The sequence below is a fragment of the Helobdella robusta genome, assembly GCF_000326865.2.
Source record: "Helobdella robusta unplaced genomic scaffold HELROscaffold_6, whole genome shotgun sequence".
Taxonomy (NCBI): Eukaryota; Metazoa; Annelida; class Clitellata; order Rhynchobdellida; family Glossiphoniidae; genus Helobdella; species Helobdella robusta.
This window is the reverse complement of record NW_008705330.1, coordinates 3738676-3754701: the sequence shown is the minus strand read 5'-3', so window position 1 is coordinate 3754701 and position 16026 is coordinate 3738676. Positions and strand designations below refer to the sequence as shown.

Genomic DNA, 16026 nt, shown 5'->3' with positions numbered 1-16026 from the left:
GTTTGTTGCAGTGATGTGTTTGTTGCTGTGGTGCATGTGAACTTTCCGATAAATCAACTGCCTGTGCATCTGCACTGTGCCAGTAAGAATAAATATGCTCTAATGTTTTGTCTGGCCAGCATACAATCTGACATGATTCAATTTAATCTCTCTGACTGGTTTTTTGTTGTTGTGCTTATTTTATTGTTGTTGTGTTTTTGTTATGTCTGCTTTGTTGTTGTTACGACGTTGCTGCTTTTGCTGTTGTAGTGTTTTTTATGCTGTTGTGTTTGTTATGTCGAGTGTTGTTGTTGTGTTTGCTTGTTGTCGTTATGATATTGTAGTTGTTGATGTTGTTGTTGATGTTGTTGAGTGTTCATGTTGTTGAGTGTTCATGTTGTTGTTGTTGTTCATGTTGTTGAGTGTTGATGTTATGTTGTTGTGAGCATCAAGAAACAAAACACGCCTCTACACGCTGTGCAACTAAAAACGTTTAATTAAAAATTTTATGATCGGAATTTCCTCAATGATTGTTTTATGTTTCGCGGATTTGTTCGTTCAGCTTGTCGAAACAACATCACGTGACGACCACAAAGATGAATAAACATAAGAAATATGAAAAGACAAGCAAACAAGATGCGTTGGTATCAAAATGTATGCAATGAAAGAAAAGTAATCCCGAAAGATACAACAGGAAATGGAATCGTCTGAGTGGATGCTGCAAAGTATGCATGGCAATCTCAACGGATTCATTAAAAATTTGAAATTCCGTGCCAGCTAACAACATCACAATTGTAGCCGGAAACACGTTTGAAGATGTTGTTGAAATACTTTTTGATTGTGTTGGTATGAAAAGTTAAAAAAAATGTATATAACATGGCCCAATATTTGCATGTAACATAGCAATGAAACAACAACGCAAACTTCAATGCAGGCGGCTTCGAAGCAAATGTTTTCAAGGACTTTCAAATTTAAATATTTTATTTTGCTTACAATATCCAAGGGTATTTCAAATGTTGCACCTAAATTGCTTTTCAGTTTAGTTTTTTTTGCAAGCGAGAACATTAAAATGCCATCGTTCAAAGTTAAGTATTCAGCAAAACTTGTTGAAACATTTTCACTCTTTCATGAAAAGGTTGATAGGTGTCGGTGGGGAATTGAAATTTAGTTTGAAAACTTCATAGGTTCCGTTGTAAACTTTATGATCACAATTGGAAAAGAATTATTTTAAAATTAGATTTAAAAACGTTTTAATCCACAGATACAGCAATGGGGCTTTGAAAATACTGCAGGTCAATTCATTAGGACAGCATGAGATGATTGACTATCGCAGTAGGAGTCGTTACGACAGTTGCCTGCTTCGTTTCAAAATAGTTCCCAGAGTTGAAAGTATTGAAAATGCTGGCATCCACACTTGGCTTGGAATCATCTTTGAAACATTCAATGTCTCCCAAAAATAATATTCACATTTCCAGCAACTCTTCTCACATATTCAAGCTGCAAATAACTACACCAAACAGTTTTAATGAGGATAGATGTCAATTAGGCAAACCACAAATCTACGCTACGCTATATAAACACATGAGAGTAAAGTTTAAAAAAACTACATTAAGGTATGAAAATTTGTAAAAGATGTTATTAACTAAAAGCTTGAACATTTAAAAGTTTAAATGACAGATCGAACTCGGCTATGATGTGAAACTACAGTGAGTAGTTTATATGAATTAATACAAATTCAAGGAATACAAATTTTGACAATAATAGTTTATCAACATTTTACAAAATTTAAAAAAGTTTCTGATGTTAACGTTTCTTTGTGTCTATCTTGTCAGAAAGTAAAAATTATTTGGATAAATTTTTGTTCAAATTTTGTTTTCATGTTTCCAGAATAGCGTGATGTGTTTGAAAATAAGTTGCGTGTCGCCAGATGACGTTGAAGCAGATGGAGCTAATGATGCAGGCTGACCAAACAAATACAATGTGAAGCATTTCATTCCGCTTTTTAATGTCAGAAAAGTTTTTGTTTATGTTGAAAATGTAATTTCTTCAAGTTTTACTAATATATGAATGTGTAAAATCGATAAACTGTAATTGAGGAATATGATAAGAGTGCTCTGAAGTAGTTTAAAAATTGTTTCAGTTAATTAACTTTATTGCGTTATTTTTAATTTATAATTCTTGTACGTTATATAAATACGTTCCTACGTGTGTGTGGATGTGTGTGAGTCTGTACGGATGTGTGTGAATATGTGTGGATGTGCAAATACATTTGCACGTGTATTTTCTATGTGGGTGTGGGTAGATGCGTGTGAATGTGTGTAGATGTGTGTGTTTGCATTTAGAATATGTGTAAATGTGTGTGCTTGTATTAATGATATTAATAATAGTTGGCAAGCAGCAGCAAGCAGTTCAATAGATTTTCATCTCCTCAGCATCACCAGCTCAGCCGACAGACAGCACGGGAAAGTCAAAATGTTATGAGCGAGGAATGCTTCGTAATGCCTCTTCTTCTTCATCAACTTCCGCCTTTGATTGCCTCATATTGCTGTTATATTGCAGGACCTCCTTTTATATCAGTCATCTCGGCACCAATTTCTTCGCGCCTTTGTTAACATTTCTCTTTATTACCATTTTATTGAGTTTATGTCTCCCATGCACTGATTGTTGTTCGCTGTGGAGAGGGTTGCTGAGATTCGCAACCTTCTGGACAGTCCTCTCCACTAGATGGTATATTCTAAATTAAAATGTACTTTCTTGTAACAACTTTTGTCATGACGCAGTGAAATTATTAAAAATGTTTCTTTGGTTCTATGCCACAGAAATTTCATCGAATCTGACACAAACGTTTGTAGTTAACGTAATTATTGATGTACATGCGAGGTTTCCAGCAACGTTCAATCGGATTCCATCGGGAAGCCAGCAGCATGTCGCAGTCGGATGAAAATATCCGGGTTCAAAATTCCAGAATATTTTGTAAATTTTTGCATAATTTCACTTTATTATCATTACTAAATAAAAAAACTTTAAAAAACACTTAAAATTAGTAAGTGTAAAATTACTTATATTAAAATAATCCGACTCTGACACTCTGGTTGCTATGCTACACATGCAGACGCTGAACAAACAACGAGCCCACCCAAACCGAGTACAATTACAATAAACCAAATGCAAAAAGTTCACAAACACTTGGACAAACATACACACGTACAAGAAAATATAGACCCTGCTGTATGCTTAAACAATCATACATACTAACAAACACACAAACAGATAATCATACAAACAAATGAATAAACACACACATATAAACACACTCACACCGCACCACACACACATCGCAAAGAGCCGGCAAAAGCGAGATCATGGCAACAGGTTAGCGAACAGAAATTGAATGCAATAAAACAAGGTGGGATATGACTTGCATCACTCCATCATCCCACCACCATTACCATCCATCATTCCACATCAGTAACATATATAACAAGCATATACAACATGTGTAAGTAACCAACATATATAACATGCATATACACAACATGCATTTGTAACGTACATATATAACAAATGTATGTAACATAAACAAGCACACACACACAGACACACACAAACACACACACACACACACAAACACATATATATATATATATATATATATATATATATATATATATATATCGCTATCATCACAATGACCACGTAGCTGTTCTTTTTCTTATCATATAATACTTTACCATCATACTGGAGGACATCTTACTCACTATCGTCATCATCATCATCCTCCTCATCATCATCATCATGTCACCCATCTTTAACCGTGACGTCACCGTCATTAAAATTAACACTCACATCTAAATAATGCCATCTAGTCAATGCCATTTTGGAAAATTGTATTATCACTCATCGTCATCAACATCACCGTCATAACATGGAATAATATTTTTGAATTACGTTTTCCCGGTAATAAATGAAAATTTATTCTTTCCATCAAACTTATTATCGTCGTCGTCATCATCATAATCATCATCACCATCATCATCATAATCATCATCACCATCATCATCATAATCATCATCACCATCATCGTCGTCATCATCGTCCTTGCCTTCTCTAAGTCATCGTCATTACCATTCATCCACGTCAAACCTGGCAATATAATCTCTTGCCTTGGTTACAATTACTGCGATACAGCTATCGTCATCATGACGTCATCATCATGACGTCATCATCATGACGTCATCATCATCGTCATCATGATCACAACCAAGGTCATCACCACAACCAAGCTGATCACCATGATCATGATTATCATCCTCATCATCACCACCACCACCACCACCATCATCAGTATCAACACAACTACGATTCTCACCATCCCCATCATCACCACTACCCCCACCACCACCATCGTCATCATCGTCATCAACACAACTACGGTCCTCATCATCATCCTCCTCATCCTCATGTTAGTCGCTCACCATCAACTTCATGACCATCACATTACAGCAAGTCAGTGGCGTAAAGAACTGTGCAAGTTTTCATTAAATCATGCTGAGAAAGATGATAACGGGGTTAATTTGGTGGGTGGTGGTGGGCGGGTGGGCGGTAATGGGCGGGTGGGTGGGCGATCCGATGGACAGATGATTCGCCAGCCAACCGACGAGAAATCGTTCGGTCCTATCGGTATGTAACACATCATTAAGATGGGTTGGGTGTCACGTCATTTCAATTCTTCTTATTATTATTAACATTATTATTAATCTTTATTATTATTATTATTTATTTATCTTATAATTATTTTACGTTATACAATATTAATTCTTTTTCAAGGTATGCTATTTTAATGAAAATAAAAAGATATTTATTCATTATTATCATTGTTATTATTATTATTATTATTATTATTGTCCTCTCTTGGATTTTCCTCAGAGATTCGTACAAAACACGCACAGTGCATGTAGATACACGTAAATCAATGTATCGCACACTTTGGCGTGGTTTTGAACCCGAACACTGCATCATCAGTGCCAGGCACCTTAACAATTACACCACCGCGCCGTCATCATCATCGTCATTGTTCTCATCACCATTTTAATTTCCAACATGTTTGAAACTATCACCACTATCATCGTCATCTTCAAAATCATTTAAAAAAATGTATTCATCCTCTTCATCAACATCATCATCATCCTCCTTCATTAACATCATCCTCTCAATCATCACCATCCTTTTCATCATCATCATTATCATCCTCATTAACATCATCACCATCATCACCATCACCCTATCACATCATTTGAAGTGGTCATCATTTACGAATTGTTGAATATAAATCATGGAGAATCCACTTCCCGCTAATTACATGCAGATGACATCATCATCTTCATCGTCATCGTCATCATCATCGTCACCATCATCGTCATCGTCATCATCATCGTCGTCATCATCATCATCTGCAACATGCAACAATGTCTTCAGCGCTACCACAACCATCATTATCAACACCATCATCACCACGGCATCATTCTAGTCACCAGGACAATTACTCATTAAAACAACGTGCAGCTGAAAAGAGAGCCACCGACGCCAACAAGCTGACGCGACAGCATCCACAAACTTTCCGTCCCATTCTCACTTGCGGCAAAAACACAAACAACGTTCACGTAAATTTAGATTTATACGGCCAAGAAATTGCACATGGCATGAGATGTGAAGCTTGCATAACTGAAGTTCTCATTCAGACTGAATTGGATGTGATTGTTTTTAACATGTGAACATCAAATATGAGCAAATCTGCCACAAAAATCACACGCACACTTCCACATTAACGTGTGCACGCACAAAATAAATAACCAGACACAAACACATAACACAGACACATAGCACAGGCACATAACACAAACACATAACACAAACACATAACACATACCACAAACACATAACACAAACACATATAAGTCATTCGTTTTAAATAAGTGCATTTAAAATAATGAAAAGTTATACTAACTGCCTGTGGTGGAGTTTTGAGATGTTTGGCCGCCGTGCACTGGCGATGGTGGCAATGAACTTGCTACATCGTCTCTATCCTCATCTGCAGAATCAACAAATGAAAGTTTTAGTGCATAACGATTCATACATACAATCATGTTGTTGCTGGGCGGTGCTTGGTGGATGTTATTACGTGGGTATGTTAAATCTACTGTATCGTACAGTTCTTTGTTTGTTTGTTTGTTGGTTTGTTTGTTTCCTTGTTTGTTTGTTTTGGTGGTCATTTCATAATCGCTGCAAAAGTGATTCTCACAGAAACACTTATAAACATTCTATTAGCATCAATTTGCCTTCTTTCAGTTAATATTATTTGTCGTCATCAACATGTTTGTTGAGAGTTGCAAAAACCTCTCAGTAAAAATTAAAAAATTAACTGAACGTTGAAATTGAGTGTTTGTTTAACGCGCCAACTAAATTAATCGCTTGATTTTCAGATATTTTAAAGATAATTTTTATTGTCATGCTTATACCATTACAATTACAAACAAAATATTTTTCACAATACAATTTGAATTTCAATAAAATGGTCATTTTTATCATTCAATTAAAAAAGAAATGATGACCAAGAAATAAGTTTCAATCTATTAAAAAATGAAAAATCTATCCGACACTCGTTTTCGGCCATAAATATGAACATCAATTAAAAATATCCAACATCAATCATATTGTTGTAACCTTTTAACGCTCGTTACTACCAACACCAATGTTATAACTTCAATGATCTCTATATTTCCAACACCAGTGTTCTAGCTTCCAACGATCGTCAAGTTATCGTTATTTCGTAGGTTCAAGATTTTCGATAGATGAAGACAACCGCTTCAAACGCAAACTTGATTGAACGTTTATTTGAATGCCAACAGTGATAGAAACACCAAACTAATCCAAGAAATTACACAAACCACATTTACGACTTCGCATCAAACCTCTCTTCAAACATCTCCATCCACAAATCATTATATAGTCTCTACAGTATATTTTTAGCATAGATTGGATATCTCTTTACAATCCTCTGTGGTTTACAATCCAAAGATTACAAATGTAGCAGAGATAACAATAATTAGGATAACAAATAATATTGCGCAATTTGATCATTCAGGCGGTTATAACGATATTTTTTTTTTAAATTTGCTTATCAGCTCAATATTTGTTCAAGCTAATTGAATTATTTATTACAAAAAAATTAACAACGTTGAAAAATAAAGGCAAAATATTTGTCATTGTTGAGAAATAAAATGTTTCATTTTGTTCAGTCGCGTCAGCCTCGAACCTTGCGGGGTGAGATCATTTCAAGCCAGACTGCCACCTCTCATTATTGCTGCCTGCCTGCCTGCTCTGCTCTGGCTCACCATAAACAAACATTTCTCGTTCCAATTCAAATGGTAAAACGTGATGCATGCAAATGCTGGCTGGCTAGATGTCACTGCCGGCCTGCTTTCTATCAACGCTGAATATACCGTGAAATGAATTTAATGGTTTTTAGGAAATTTAACTAAACAACGAAAATGGTTTTTTATCGTTTAGCTTGTTCATGAGATTGTTTAATTGACTAATTAATTAATTAAATGAGCTGGATAATTCTTGTAAATTTTTAAACTTGTTAAAAAAATTTTCAGTAGAAAATTTGTATACAAAACTGTTGCATCTTCCGAAACATTTCAGTAGAAGCACTGGCGCGTTAAACAGATTGCATTTACAACGAAGGTACTTCTTCAAAGATTCTTCGTGTGGCGTGTACGTTGTCTGCTCTAAAACAAATCCATCACTCAATGTTGAAACAATACATCCAACTTTTCTTAAAATATAAAAATTGTAATCGAGATAAAAAAATAATCACTTCCATAAAGTTTAAAATATAACAAGGAGACAACGCGTCACACAATTTGGTACAGAGATGCACTTTATTTTGCCACAAAATGAACCAAATTTAGAACAACACAACAGAACACAGCAACAACAACACAGCAACAACAACACGTCAACAACACGAAAACAAAACAACAACACAGAAACAACAACAAGACATAACAAACAATAAAAGCACTCACAGCAACAAAACAATAGCACAGCATCTCATCACAGCCAGAAATATAATGTAATTGAACAAAACAAACAGCACGGAGCGAAATGGGATTAAAGAGATGCAATGAAGCAGCACAAGCAGCAGGAAGGGTAACTGAAACATCAGATGTCCAAAAACGTATGTACGTCTATGTAATGTTCTGTACGTACATTTTGTGTTGGTGTGTATGCAATTATGCATTGCTATGTATGCTCAAGTATGCTTGTTTATTTGTATAAATTTGCATGTGTTTGTTTGTTTGTCTGTGCGTATATCATATGTATATTGATATAACACACTAAGTATGTATGTATGTATGTGTGCGTGTATCCATTGCATACTGTGTCATTTTAGGCTGACATCGGTTTGAACAATAATACTTACAAAGCTACATAAATGCCCAGACGCACAAATATATACATGTTTACATGCTTTCCTGTACTTGTGCATAGATACATACAAACATACATACAACTGTATGTATGTTTGTATGTATGCATAAATTGTATGCATGTATGCATAATAATGTATGCATATGTATGTGTGCGTGTGCGTGTGAGTGTGTGTGTGTGTGTGTGTGTGTGGTGAGTATGTATGTATGCATGCATGTATGTATGTATGTATGTATGTGTGTATGTATGTATGTATGTATATATTATTATTATTATTATTATTAATTTTCATTTATATAGCGCTAATTAAATAAAAAATATTAAAAGCACTATCATAAATAAAACAGTATACGAGTGAACGATTAAAAAAAAATGTACGTATGTATGCATGTAATCATGCCTAAATAAACACACATCCAAAGACATTAGGCAGAGGTGTTCATACATGGAGACTCGATGTAACGATACATACACAAGTTAGTGGACACTCTGAAAGAGGAACGCGCTTTGGTGCTAATAAATCTCAGACCCTGATGTAATTGTATTGTAAATAAAACTTACTCATATGAACATCGGCACATATAAACAAACACATACACTCACATATACACACGCACACACACACACATACATACACATACATAATACACTCATACAAATACGCCAACAAAAATTTTCTGCAAAAGATTTGTATATAACCATGAAGATGAAAATTCATTCGCGAGTGCAGGCGTACTTCCATTACAACGTTTTAGCATTACAGTATTTTTTAAAATTCAGACAAAACTTCGAGTTGCAAAGAGATGAGATGTTTTTACTGTTTGAAGTTTTCGTCTTAAGTCGTTCTTCACATCGTTAAGTTGCATCTTCTCAGATATTTTTTGTTATATTTGTCTCTGGAACGTTTAATATTAACTTTAGGAAACTAATTTTTTTAAAACAAATCATGACTTGTAAATTTAACTAAAAAAAATTTTAGCCGTGTTTTCAAATTAATTTTGTAATTAGTAATCAAATATGCAAGGAATCTTCAGTTAATCTTGAATTAGAGCTGCATGAAATAATGAATGAGAGAGTTGCGTGTTCGTTCGAATTAAACATCTTCCATGCGGTCATTTCCAGCCCCTCTTACAACTTTTGACATGCATATGAAACACGTGGTGTGTTGGAATGTTAGGCAAAACATGTTATTCAGTTTATTTCTAGTATTGTGATAAAAGAGTTTATGCTGATAACGTGTTAAAAAACTGAATATCCAAGCACGATTGTTTGACTTGAAAAATTATCCGCGTTCCTTCTCTCTTAATTTTGAGTTCTTTCAAATGAACATTAAGTGTAATGTGCGACAGAATATTAACAAGTACAAAAAAAATAAACATTTTAGGATCAAAGCTTGAAACTGAAAAATGGACTCACTGCGTAAAAACAAATGCGAAAGATAAACAACACAACGTGCGGTAGAAAGCCGCAGCACACACCAGAGTAGGTTCCCTGCCTATCACGTTCTAAACAAATAGAGCACCACTCTTGCAAATTTAAAATTACCATACAAGAAACAAATTTTCTTGCGTTTGCAGCATTGAAGCGTGATCAAGTTGAATTCATAATGAAGCTTTGATTTAAAACAGTGACTCAACCAGTGCACAAAGAGATCAAGCAGACAAATGGAAATAAGATAAAAGGCTTAAATTAGAAAACATGGTGGAATGAAAGTAATGCAGAAGGAACATTGCTGCCAACATGCATTCCATCACCGCGAAGCACCTTGAACACTTGACACAATTCTCCACTCTGCTTTCATCCTACCCAGCATCATCATTCTCATTCTCATCCGCTCTCCTTCCAGACGTCTGTATTCATCTAATAAGCTTTGTTTTTTTCAATGCAGTTTTTTTTTCTTTTCAGTGAATTGCTTTTAAAAATGCAAGGATATATTTGTTAAAGTTTTTCAATAAAATTAAAATTGAAAAAAATATTTTCATTTCCGCAATGTTGAAATGCGGGGATGGTTTGAAAATGTTGAATTGAAATCGAACATTCATCGTGTTGTTCGTTTTTGTGCAACCACCAGCATTATTTCCATCGACGGGACAGCAAAGTATGCAAGTGCACCTCGGCAGATGGCAGATGGCAGAGGTGGATCTGTTGTGTACTGAAATAAAAGGATTAAAATCAGCTGTTTTGATTCAAAATACAAAAAATAACCTAGACATTTCGTCGATTTCCATTAGAACAAGCAAGCTTGGCGGGCATGGTTTCTTTAGGTGTTGGTAGCTAGTGAGATCTTTGATGCGTTAGAGTTTGAAGAAGAAGATTACTTACAATTTTGTCATTTTGTGTATAAAATTTTTAAAAATTTTCAAATGAAAAAAACAAATATATCAGCACAATATTGAATTAGTTTATAAAAAGTTGTTGATGTGTTACTGCGAGTGAAATGTTTGCTTCCACACAGGATGAAATGCAACTCTATAACAAACAACACCAGTCGCAATCAAATTTTAGCGGAAAAATTTAAAAAAATTGCAGATGTGGTTAGTTGATTGTTTATTTCCTGCTTCAAACACGTTTGTCTCCGTAAGCTCATATATGATTACACTCTGCTGTGCCACAGTACCGTCTTGTACTCACGTACTTGTACTCACCCCATTCACACGAACACGTAAACACACGCATACATGTAAATGTATACGTGCACACGTACACACACACGCAATGCACAGACACACACACTCACACACACGCAATGCACAGACACACACACACACTAACACACACGCACACATACTTACACACAAACATGCACATACATGAAAACACACATGCACACACATATGCACACACACGTACACAGCAGTAAAGTTAACAACGTAATTTTCTGATGGATGACACATCAGAAGAGAGAAGCTGTGATAGATTAAAATGGCTCACTGCAACTTTTACACAATATGCCCTTATTCATTATGTATGCCTGATGCTTCTATGCATTTATATACACTTTCTCTATACACATTTATTATGAATGTATCAATTCATAACAACTTATATGAGTGGATGCACATACAAATTTATGTATGTATGTAGGCATGTAGGTATGTAAGTATGTGTGAATGTGTGTATATATGCATCGGTGTGTAGGTATGTGTGTATGTGCAAGCATGCATGCATGCATGTATGCAAACATGAACGAATGCATGTATTAATGTGTATATGTGTATATAGGTGTTTATGTATGCATTTACGTACGTATGTGTGCTTGTGCATGTGTATGTATGTATTTATGTGTGTATGTATGTGTGTAAGTTAGTTGATTGTTCCTTATTATTGTATAGAAATGATTTCAGGAGACTATCAGTAATGCTGGTTTATAGGCACGCAAACAGCAAAATTATTGCTCAATACCTGCCTATCTGTTTTCTTCTAGAAGGATGGATGCAAATATAGCTGGCAAGATGAAATTGGAGATGCTGTTTTAGGGTTGTTGTTGTTTGTTGTTGTTGCTGTGAATTTATTGATGTTGTTGTTGTTTGTGTTGGTATTGTTCGTTATTGTTTTGTGACGTTAGTTGTGGTTTTGTTGATGTTGTTGTTTGTATATTGATGTTGGTGTTGTTGTTTGTTTGTTTGTTTGTTGGTGCTTGTTGAAGTTTGTTGATGTTGGTGTTTTTGTTTGGTTGTTTGTTGCTGTTGTTTTTTGTTGTTGTGAATTTGTTGATGTTGTTGTTTTACTGTTAGTCGTTTGATTTTTATGGCCTTATTTTTGAATAATTGAATGGTTTTTGAGAGTTTGAACAATAATTTAAACATTATTTTTGAGTGCTTCTTCCAGTGACAAAAAAAAATTTTACAAAACAAAACAAAACAAAAATGAATTTTGAAACTCAATCATTAGTTATATTTTGTTTTTCAAATTAAATTTTTCGTAAATAATTCAAAAGTCACACAAACTCAATAAACGTTATAAGCCGATGTAATACAACTCGGGAATCATCCAAGAAGAGTATCATACTTTAAAAAATTTTGAATTTTGAATTTCACTTTGTATTGTCTTTTGATTTCTATGCACAGTATTAGTTAAGGTGGTCTACACATACATATGTATCTTGATCTCCGGTGCTTTTGCTGAATAAAACTCTGTTCAAATTAAAAAAAAAGAGTTGCCATAAAATTATTGAATATTTATTTTGAATGCTTCTCCAATTAAACAATATCATTTATTAAGATTATTAAGATATCATATGATGAAATCCAACATGCATCCACCCTGATGCCGAGATGGCGCGCTTGCTGGCTTGCATACGTGTTTGCTAATGAATGTTTATATCACATGCATGCATGCATAATAATGAATGTTTATATCACATGCATGCATGCATAATAATGAATGTTTATATCACATGCATGCATGCATAATAATGAATGTTTATATTACATACATATTTGCAGCCTTTTTATGTATGTATGTTTTTTATGTGCACACTTGCACTTGAAAGAACTTATTCATAGTATTTTTTTTATGATCACATTGATGCAGTTGTTCGTACTTTATTTTAATTTCAGGTGCTTTAAATTTTTCATGTGGAAAGGTGTGTGCATGCATAAAGCGTTCGAGTGCTCGCGTAAACTTTTGTGAGCAACACCACCCACCCACCCACGTGCTACAACATGCCGCACAGATTTCTGTACTTCAATCATCAGACTGTGGTGGTTGGAGAAAGGTCTGCAGAGTCGGAATTTTTGAGGAGTCTGTCAGAGCTGGATATTTTTCATCCGACTCAGTCGTCAGACAGTGTTAAGAATTGGAAAATTTTGTTTATTTTTTATTCTAAAAGCAGTTTTTATGATCGTGTTTTTAAGAACGAAAAAATGTGTGTAGAGATTTGCGTTATGCAATCATCTTTAATAATGAAAATAAATGCTAATGATTGGAATAAAATCATATAATTTTTTTTCAGTATGTTTTAAAACATAAATATAATGAACTTTTTACTAAAAAAAAATACTTACATTGACGGATTTAAAGTGTTTTTCAAAGTATTTTTCATTTAGTAGTCGAAGTCGAGATATTTACCATATAGTCGGTGTCGGGATTTTTTGAGGAGCCGGATGAAAAATATCCGACTCCGACACCCTGTCTTGAATACGATCACAGGTGTTAGAAATTCTCCGGATGGTGGTTGAGCATCTCTTGCAAATGTTTCATAAAATGTAGCCGGTGATGAAATTTCTATAAAAATTAATAATTGAAGAAAGATTTACTGGGGCATTAAAAAGAAAAACAAGAAAAAATGTTGAAAATATGTCCGCTCATGCTACACTCTCGTATTAAACGCTGGCGTACGAAGTCAGGCAGAGCGTTTGCATAATTGACATCACAAGTTGTTTATACGCACATAAACAATAATTAGGTTGTGTACACATTCAATAAGACAACAAGCATTACATCGGCCTTCCATGTCTTCGTCTACCTCCACACAAACACATAAACACATCTTAGCATCTATTCCATCTACTCGTGTATCTGAAAATGTGAACTGACTGCGAATGAATAAACACACAACACATACACACCGTGATGAACGCGTATGTGCCGTGTGTGTGCTTCTTTTTATATTCAGATGCATCCACATAAAAACGGGCGGGAACATTCGCCGACATTAATTAGAAATGCGATGGTGCGAACGTGCGCGCGATGGCATCTGTCTGGTGTCACGTAATTTACACCGTTGCCTTATTAGAAACTAACACAAATATCAACAATCAACCGTAAATAACTTCACAAATTTTGGCGGTTGGTCTTGGAAGGAGAGACTAACACCTGATGATTTCAGTCTACCTCGTACGAAAACTTGAACGCACATACATGCACACAAAAATATATATACAAAAATGCACACTAACGCCTACAAAAACACACGTACGCCTACGCACACATCCACGCGCACACAGACAGACAAATTTTTATACGGCCGTGTTCCAGGAAAGAAATGCAATTAACCATCGCTAATAAAATATTCAAAAAATTAATCACGTGGAAGAAGAACGGACAGAAGAACTTTAATGAAGGAATTATTTAAATCTCAAATGCTATCTGCTTGCACAACAACTGCACATCAAGAGGCATGCGTAAGCACGCACACGCAAACACATACACACACACATACATACATACATACACACAGACATATGTGTACACATATACTTACTCTGCATACATAAATGTATATGTATGTGCGTAGGTTTGCATACAAATATACGGACGTATAAATATAAAAAAACACTTAGATTCGTTTACACATACGGGCACACACACACACATATGTACACACACACATACATACACACACACACACACACACACACACGTATAAAAAGAAATGCACATGGCTGGATTAACGTGGCAATATGTTATTGTTATCGTTCTCTTAATGGCGATGTTGTTGATTTTGTTGTTTTTTGTTGTTGCTGTTGTTGATGATGATGATGTCGTTGTTGTTCTTGATTTTGTTGCCGTAGTTGATGTTGTTGTTGATGATTTTGTTGTCGTAGCTGATGTTGTTGTTGTTTGTTGAATTATTGTCACCGTTATGGTAGATGTGTTGTTGTTGTTGCTGTTGTCACTAATGTAAATTTTGTATATTATTTTATACATTCGTTAACTCGAGAGCTTCAAAATCTTACATCCTTAACTACTTACGTGCTTAACTGATAATGTGAAAGTGAAGAAGTGAAGAAATAACCAGTGTTGGTGACATTACTGTTAATGTTATGTGAATTTCGTTTCGTTAATAATGTCAGCAATGTCATTTATCCATGTTATTGTAGCCGCCTAACATCAATAACAACATTTTATTATTTCAATGGCAGGTCCTCTTTATTTTTATACCAATGTAATGACTTAACCCATCATAACATTGGCACTCTTATTTACCGTCGCAATCATCATCATCATCGTCATCGTCACCACTATTACTATCATCATCGTCATCATCATCATCTCCAGTGATGTCATCATCATCATCATCATCATCGTTATCAGTTGTCATCATCATCAACATGGCATCCATATTTTCATCAGCATTGTTAACATTGATAAGTAATTGTTGACATCACCGCTAGGAATGCCAGTGCAGAATAACAAAATAATACTAATATTTCTATCATCATCATCATCATCATAATAGTCATCATCATCATCATCGTCATCATCGTCATCATCGTCATCATCATCATCATCATTTACTTGAACTAACTTAAAATTTTATCACTGTTACTTCTGTAACAATGTTTCAACAACAATAACAACAACAACACAACATAACAACATAACAACAACATCTTCATCCTCATCAACAACAACAACAAATGAATAATTAAGCATCATATTAAAACAACATCAATCACATGTTAGAATGAACTGATTCAATTCTAAAAAACATTCCCCAGCAAACATCTTGGTTATGCATGCTACTCACAACAACAACAACAAACAACAACAACAAACAACAGCAACAACAACAACAGCAACGTCAACAACAACAGTAACAACAAG

The 16026-nt window shown here is 34.7% G+C and overlaps 2 protein-coding genes across 2 annotated transcripts; both read left to right on the top strand.

The window, feature by feature from the left end:
- Nucleotides 1–3341: 3341 nt before the first annotated feature.
- HELRODRAFT_164338 (hypothetical protein) lies at nt 3342–5750 on the top strand (the record flags this gene model as incomplete). Its single annotated transcript, XM_009029296.1, has 3 exons — nt 3342–3351; nt 4325–4441; nt 5542–5750. 3 exons carry the CDS (start codon nt 3342–3344, stop codon nt 5748–5750), a joined length of 336 nt encoding a protein of 111 aa, XP_009027544.1.
- Nucleotides 5751–10215: 4465 nt separating this feature from the next.
- HELRODRAFT_164337 (hypothetical protein) lies at nt 10216–13270 on the top strand (the record flags this gene model as incomplete). The annotated part of the gene is made up of 4 exons (XM_009029295.1): nt 10216–10323; nt 10570–10739; nt 10931–11009; nt 13151–13270. The coding sequence occupies 4 exons, from the start codon at nt 10216–10218 to the stop codon at nt 13268–13270; spliced, it is 477 nt and encodes a 158-aa protein (XP_009027543.1).
- Nucleotides 13271–16026: the final 2756 nt, after the last annotated feature.